Below are 7,973 nucleotides of genomic sequence, written 5' to 3' on the forward strand. Positions count from 1 at the left end.
TATAAATGAAGTTTTTATTTTCTTCTCACACTGACCACAGGCATTTACTTCTGACTACAAATGAATTTCAGTAAGGAAATAGAGAAATAGAAATAGAGCAGCAACAGATGAGAAACTGTTGTAAAATGTTTTTATTGTGCAGGAGATTAAATACATTTTATCCATCCACCATCTGGTGTTTATATGTTAGAAAATGATGATTAACTCTGTAGCTTGAATGTAATGACATTTTACGAGAGGAACAAACTAATTTGAGATCAAGATTTGTACCCAGAGGAAGGAGAGTCTGAGAGGCCTGCCTCAGGGCCAAATTTGCACACACAATTACATGTCCTACTTTGGCTGAAGAGAAAATTATGCTAGATGATTAACCGAATGAAATGCCCAACAAGAGGAAGGAAGAACATAGAAGTGTCAGAACCCACTGATCTACAGTTTCAAGATGGTGATTTTAAAATCCGCTGTCATCTTGTGTGTCAGTGGAGAGCCTCACTTGCCTAGAATAGGCCTGGGAATCCCCTGGTGTTTTAAGAGTGCACCCATTTTAGATGATGGCAAGTGCAGCCAAAAATATGTTGTTACAAAAATACAGATTTTTAAAGATAGTATTACAAATCAGTCCCAGACCATAATTTGCAATGGTTTCATGAATCAATGTGTGCATCCTCAGCTTTTCACATAGAGATGAACTTATGAGTCCTAATAGGTGTTCTGAGCTCCCCTGAGCCCAGTACAGCAACAGGTCTGACACAATAAATAACCGAACTCCCCTGAATGTTCCAGGGTCCCTGTTTCCCTCTGCCCATTGAATTGTTTTTGCAAAATTGGGCAAAGTTGAGGTGCTTTGTTTTCAGCATCTGTAAGGTGACTTTGTGTTTTAAGCCTTTCTCCTTTGTTCGTAATGATTGTAATTGTCACCTCTGGATTTAATTGCTTTTCAATAAGATAATTTCATGCAAGAAAAAAGACAACCTTTCTGTGGTGTCCTTCTCTGACTATTTTCTATATTTTAGGTCAGGATTATTTGTCAGCCTGTGTGATGTATGTTGAGTGCCTGGGTTTGCTCTCCTCAAGTGTATTGGAGCAAAAGGAAGGGGCAATTTTAAACCAATGACCCATCCTACAATAGCGGCTCTGTCCACTTGGGAGCAGTGTTGCCGTGTACTTAGTGCTACAGCCGGGCGGCTGCCGCACTACAGAAGAAGGAGTTCCGTTGCTGCGTGACTGACGATGGCGGCCACCCTGAGAGGAGGCTTGGTGACACTGGTCAAGGTGAGCGCATAGACGCTGTTTACCAGCTTGTTATATTTACGCACTAGTAACAAAGGAGGTACTGTAGCCGAAGTTGCGTTTTGTTAAACGATCATTTTCAACTGTTAGTTAGTTAGTTGTGTCTGACAGCTGATGCTCAATTAACTACGCCAACCCTGATTCGGCCCCATACGGAGGAGCTAGCGTTAGCCTGTTAGCCCTGGCACGGTAACCTCCCTGTCCTCAGTAAACCAGCTTCATACACGCATGACAACAGCATGTAGCGTTAGTTTATCGGGCCACAAGGATTTGTCGGATTTATCGGGTGATGGTCTGTTCTGAAGAGAGCAGACCACGGAAGAAGTGTCTTTGACTCTTCAGAGAGTCACATGCTTCTCTTTTGATCGTTTAGCTTGAACCAGATGAAAGCTGTTACTTGCCCGGTAAGTCAGTGTGAGTAATAGTCAAGAGATGGACACTTGCTTAAGTTAATTGTTAATATACTTTCAGTAGTTGTGGTTTGATGATTTGTCAATTTAACAGTCAGAGTGAATCGTTCATTACTTTTTCTGCAGAAATAAAAGTTCACACACAACACATTTCTGCCCATAGATATTAGACATCTGGGCATGTTTTAGTTTGTCTGACCCTCAGTCCAAAACCTCACATTATTTACTTTACAGTAAGGTAAAACAGAGGGAAGCAGGGAATCCTGGATCATGTTCAGCAATAATTGTTGAATATTGGAGATTTAGATGTGTCAGCTCTTTAGCCTCTAATGTATCCAGAGATGTTAAAGGACTCCTACAATGTGGCAAAATCTCTGACCCATTTAGATGCATTTATTTTACCTTGTGTTATACCAGTGCATATTTTCCAGTATACCTTCCCTAACTCCTGCATTTCTTGTCTTTCTGTCCTCAGGGCCTGAGCAGCCCGCAGTGGCAGCAGCTGGCCTCTCGACCACTGACTCTATCTGCTAGTCTCTGTGGTCCAGAAGCCCCGCCGGCCCGTGCTGATGCTACCTTCAAGGTCACAATGGTGCCAGGTGATGGAGTGGGACCTGAGCTGATGACTGCTGTAAAGGAAGTGTTTAAGGTATATTTGAAGTGTACTCTGGAGTCATCACAATTTTGTGTTCACCTAAATGTAGAAAATTATATAAATTTTTAAAAAAGTTGAAGAATAAATAAAACCTCTACTGGTAAGATTGTTCTTCTTTTGGCTCACTGTATCACTATTCAGATTTTTTAGAGGGGTTTATTAAATAACCCTCTTGCAATGGAAGAAATAGAAACATTTTTTCACAATTAGAAATAAAAACAGCTTTAAAAGAAAGAAATATACCATAGCAAATAGTTACTTATTGTACCATCTTTTAGCAGGTATAATTCTGTTTTTTTACATATAAATTTATATGCTGAAAATAAAATAAGAGAACTTAAAAAATGCTGAAAACAAAAATATCTTTTCAGTTGTTGATTTGTAATTTTTATAATTACCTAAAATGGAAGGTGTTAACTTGAGTTGCTTTTCTGTTTTATTCTTTAGTCTGGAGATATCCCGGTAGAATTTGAGGAGTTCCACCTGAGTGAGGTACAGAACATGGCAAGTGAAGAGAAACTGGAGCAAGTGTTGACTTCTATGAAGAATAACAAAGTGGCTATTAAAGGTAGCTTTACTTATTTTTTCACTCTTTCACAGTTTCTGTTTAATACAAATGTTATTTAAAAGAAGAGAGAGTCATATGGAACAAGAGTCATTTAAAGAGTCATGTGGAACAAACATATACTGTGTAATGGCTGCATCTATGGTTATCCAGGAAAGATTCACACCCCCATGGAGTTCAAAGGGGAACTAGCTTCATATGAGATGAAACTGAGGTAAAACAATAAAGTCATTATGGGACAATATGTATTTACTTTTGATTTTTTTCCTTTTTTTTAAAAAAAATAACTTTACCTCTCACTCATTCCCCAGGCGTAAACTGGACCTGTTTGCTAATGTGGTTCACGTGAACAGTCTGCCGGGCTACAGCACTCGCCACAACAACCTGGATCTGGTCATCATCCGTGAACAGACTGAGGGGGAGTACAGCGCCCTGGAGCATGAGGTGAATATCACTCCTCCGCCTCACTGCACGCAAACGGTGAACAGGGATTTTAAACCCACACGTCAGTCTATCTGGCATGAGTTAGACAACTAAAAGTGCATTTGCTGTTGTTAATATATAATATTTTTTTATCCACTTGTGCTCTTGATTAGTCAAGTCAAATAGAAATGTCTGGATTAAAATGTATATCTTCTCACTCTTCAGAGTGTTACGGGTGTGATTGAATCACTGAAGATCATCACCAGAAAGAAGTCACGGCGCATCGCCAAGTTTGCCTTTGATTATGCCACCAAAAAGGGGCGGAGCAAGGTCACAGCTGTTCACAAAGCCAATATTATGTAAGCAAATAGAAAAGCTCCCTCTTTGCTTTTTCTCTTGTGTAAATGTTGGTATCACATTCTTCAAATTATATAAATATGGGTCATGATTTGGATTACAGTTGTAACAGCACTTGTCCTCACCTCCCCCATCTTATTACAGGAAATTAGGAGATGGCCTCTTTCTGCAGAGCTGTGCTGAAGTGGCACAACTGTACCCCAAAATAAAATATGAGAACATAATCATTGATAACTGTTGTATGCAGGTACATACAATCTCACTATTTCTCAATCTCATAATCATGCAAACTTTATCATATTAACAGAATTTTGTGTAGTACTTATCATAGTCAATTATCAGAACAGTTATTAATATTGTTTCTTTGCTGATTGACTTCACACGGCTTTGAATGAATAAGCTTTAGTTTCATTTTTCCATGTCATGTTTAAACTTCTCAATATCTGTGTTTCTTTGTTGCAGCTAGTCCAGAACCCGTACCAGTTTGATGTGCTGGTGATGCCGAACCTGTATGGTAACATTATCGATAACCTGGCAGCAGGGCTGGTTGGAGGAGCAGGAGTTGTTCCTGGGGAAAGCTACAGTGCAGAGTATGCTGTGTTTGAAACTGTGAGTTTCCACTGACCTTTTCCACTGTTTTGTTTGTTTGACGTGTGTTCAGCCAGTCATTCCAATTTTTCACTTTTTTACTGCTTTTAAAGTTTGTTATTCTCTCTTGTTTAAAGAAAAACAACTATTATGGGGCATTGCAGAAAACAGTATTCATTGAAGGGCTTTTGTTTTTAGAACTTTTTTGTTTCTGCCCTTCTCTTGGCATTCTTCCTGTCCTAACCCTGTCCTGTATTTTTATTTTTTATTTTTTTCCTAGGGTGCACGCCACCCCTTTGCACAAGCTGTAGGAAGGAACATTGCCAACCCCACAGCCATGCTGCTCAGTGCTGCCAACATGCTCAGGCACCTCAAGTGAGTCAACTCTTCAAGCCTTGTAGTAACAAGTATATTACATTTTACAACATTCCCCTGTATTAACTACAACCCCTCTCAAACTTAGGAAAATGGCTTATAAAGTTCCTGCTTGTCTAAATGTGGACCTGTGGTCACTGTTCTGGTCCCATCTTTACTGTCACCATACTTGTTGTGTTGTAGCTTGGAATATCACTCGCAAATGGTGTCAGATGCTGTCAAGAGGGTCATCAAACAGGGAAAGGTAAGTGTCTTTCATTTATTCAGTCAATGTCCCCTGGTGGATTCAGCCTTGGCATTTGGTGACACCTGTCTAACAGTGTTAACACCAATATAGTTTTGATACATTTACTAACAGAGCAGTAGGGTCTTCTGCAGAGTTAAGTTATGAGAAACCAACAGAACTTGCACTGTGCATGCTAATCCTGTCATCTTATAGTTCTTATAGCTGCTCGTTGCTTTTGGTGGTTGGTAATTGCAATCTCACATATGTGCCAGTATAGTGGTGGCACTTCAGAAAATGACAACACTGAATATTAATGAGAGTTCAGAGTTATAGTATGAGACCATGAACAGTTAGCAGTGATTTCTGTTCAAGAACAATGTTATTGAGCTTGAGAGCCTTTGATTAAGTAAGTTATTACCCTTATTAGTCCCACAATGGGGAAATTCCATTACCACCCAAAGTGCACACACACAGAAGTGAACACACACCCAGAGCATGACATGAACTTGACATTTTCTTAAGAAACTACATATTTGTGTGTCTTATCCCTCTCTGTTTTGTTCATTTAAATGTGCAGTTGTTTGTGCAGTCATTTCTATTTATTTTTTAACTGCCAGCTGCAGCTGATACCTGTGGGTACTAACACACATTGATAAACACTTGCAGAACCATCTTTCCTCAGATGGATGTATACCGCAGATAGTTCAGCTCAATGGCATATCAGCAGCCTTAGGACAGGTCATTTTACTTTTGTTTTTTCATTGCTCTTCTGCTCTAAGAGGTTGCAGACGTTCAGCAGTTGAGGCTGAGTTGTCCTGCAAGTGCATGAATGTAGGAAATCATTTTAAAAGGAATGCTTGCGAATTGAAAGCAGAATTTGTCAGCAGGTTGTTTGAAGTACCATTCCTCTCCCTCTTCCCTCTCCTTTAAATCCCTCCTCTCCTTGTACCCAATTATCCTGTGTGTGTCTGTGTGTATATGTGTATGCATGTCTCAGGTACGGACACGAGATCTTGGAGGGTACTCTACCACTGGCGACTTTGTGCATGCTGTTGTGGAAAACCTGCGTCACCGACCTGTTTCCTAAGATGTTTTCCCCCAGGGCCATTGTGGACAATGTTCTTAACATGAACTGGAAGCATGTTAAGAGTCATCTCCCCTCTCAGAACTATACACAGTTGTGCCACACAGTTTTGACAAACACCTTCACTACATCCTAATATATAGGGTTTTTACTGGGTTTGCGAAACAACAGTGCCTTGTACTAAACCAAAGGTGCAGCTTGTGAGAATTTACATCACACAGTTTGATTTGTGCGTTCACATGGACCACCCCTTTCATCATAGTTACTTTTCATCTGTTTGAATCTTTTGGCTTCTGCAATTTTTACTTTACTGAGTAAGGTACTGTTCTTACTCGCTCTGAGAGACCTTTTTGACATGCTTTTGCTTGTTGCTTAATTATCTAAATGTTTGTCATGTTGGCCATACGGACTATCAGTGTGCTTCACACAATAATAGAAACTGTATAATAACCAGACTGCCTTTACCAAACTGTTTATAATGGTTAATCTCATTTCACCTCCACTTTAATAGTAAAAGCTACTGTAGCTCAGCTAAAAACAGTAGCATTTCTCAGTGTTTAATAAACCTCTGTTCTGAACTCAACTAAGAGCTGAAGTTGATGCTAAAAGTTAGTGTATACAAAAGTATTGTAACATTAACATTTCACAGTGATATACAATATTTTCAATGACTGAAATACCTGTAAGATGTATTTAAAGGAAGTACAGAAGAATTTATGGTTTTACAATAGCCACAAGTCTCCTTATGTATGAGATGGTGAATAGTTCCCTGTTTATTGATAGTATTGTGCACAGTTTTTTGGCAAATAAATTCATTATTTTTGTATTCAAATATTGTTTTCAAAGACCCATAAACAAGTAATTATGATTCTTGTTCCCTCTGAGCTGTTTGTGTCATTGATCCTGTAACAAACATGGCACTGTCACCATTTCATTCCTCATGTTTTTGTATTGATGGGCTGCATTTTAAGTGAACTAACAAATAGTTATGTGATGAGGTATCAAATAAACACCACATCTTTTAACAATAAGTATTGAATTTTGAATTATACTATTGTGGTACAGTATTCTAAGTAACAAGATTAGGCATGTTTTCCAGCAGTAGCATGTCCTCTCATATGAACAAAAAAATGTTTTTCTGAGCATTGATACTGTATGTGGGCGGTAGTTGGGCCAAATAAGAGTGGTATATTATAAATATTATAGTATGTTTAAATTTTCAGCTTTAAGTAATTGTAAATATGTAAGAAAATGATAGAGAACATGGCTTTAGGAAATGAGACTGAAGCCTGGTTGAACAGCATATCTCATTGATCAGGCTGTTCTTTCTGTGAGTGCTGTTTTAAAGGCTCTCACACACTGGCCACAATACTGTATCTGAACATGTGTTTCTGCAGCTGTGCATACAGTAACACACTGTCCTTATGTTTGCAACAGGTGCGCACTGGAGACCTAGGGGGCTATGCAACAAGCGACGAGTTCACCCGGGCTGTCATTGCTAACCTGGTGGTCTAAGGATTGTGTTTGCAAATCTGTCAGCCGCTGAGACGCACACACTTTTTAATTTACCTCCTGTTATGCTGATGTGACTGATTTTACTCATGCAGTACAATATATTCCAGCAACTATTTGTAAAAGGCAAATGAAAAGCACAGCTATTTCTGCAAGCTCTAGTTTTCACCATAGCATAACCATTAAATATGACATCTAAGACAAAAATACAAAAAGGTGTTGAACATGCAGTTTGACACAAGTCATACAATCCAATACGTGACATCGCATTCATTGGTATTCTGTTCTCTGGCAAAGTCCTGCAATTACTGCCTAATGGTTATATGTCAAAACATTTGTATATGTATGCATTCATGTTATTTATTCCACATTTTAACTTTATTGCTTAATTTAAGATGGTATATGAATAAAGAAATGAGATCTGACATCTTCTGTGCAAAATCCCTGTGTGAATGGTAGTAGAAGACAGAACAATCCCATCACAGCAT

At 38.9% G+C, this 7,973-nt stretch overlaps 1 protein-coding gene across 2 annotated transcripts; it reads left to right on the top strand.

The window, feature by feature from the left end:
- Window positions 1-1,175: 1,175 nt before the first annotated feature.
- Window positions 1,176-7,910, top strand: idh3b (isocitrate dehydrogenase (NAD(+)) 3 non-catalytic subunit beta). 2 transcript variants are annotated; one of them, XM_026307238.1, is made up of 11 exons: window positions 1,176-1,272; window positions 2,176-2,349; window positions 2,803-2,923; window positions 3,074-3,134; window positions 3,232-3,364; window positions 3,569-3,702; window positions 3,845-3,947; window positions 4,163-4,309; window positions 4,569-4,663; window positions 4,847-4,907; window positions 7,411-7,910. In XM_026307238.1, the coding sequence occupies exons 1-11, from the start codon at window positions 1,231-1,233 to the stop codon at window positions 7,486-7,488; spliced, it is 1,149 nt and encodes a 382-aa protein (XP_026163023.1). In that variant the 5' UTR covers window positions 1,176-1,230; the 3' UTR covers window positions 7,489-7,910. The 2 variants fall into 2 exon arrangements, with proteins under 2 accessions (XP_026163023.1, XP_026163022.1); XM_026307237.1 differs by lacking the exon at window positions 7,411-7,910 and adding an exon at window positions 5,887-7,004.
- The last annotated feature ends 63 nt before the right edge of the window (window positions 7,911-7,973 follow it).

The sequence above is a fragment of the Mastacembelus armatus genome, chromosome 5 (genome assembly GCF_900324485.2).
Source record: "Mastacembelus armatus chromosome 5, fMasArm1.2, whole genome shotgun sequence".
Lineage (NCBI taxonomy): Eukaryota > Metazoa > Chordata > Actinopteri > Synbranchiformes > Mastacembelidae > Mastacembelus > Mastacembelus armatus.

What these genes read in the sequence shown, in the direction of transcription:
- idh3b (XM_026307237.1), top strand. Translation starts at nt 1,231, where the DNA reads ATGGCGGCCACCCTGAGAGGAGGCTTGGTGACACTGGTCAAG. An exon ending in ACAGCGCCCTGGAGCATGAG is followed by an intron (nt 3,365 to 3,568) that starts GTGAATATCACT and finishes CTCACTCTTCAG; the next exon opens with AGTGTTACGGGTGTGATTGA. An exon ending in AACATGCTCAGGCACCTCAA is followed by an intron (nt 4,664 to 4,846) that starts GTGAGTCAACTC and finishes GTTGTGTTGTAG; the next exon opens with CTTGGAATATCACTCGCAAA.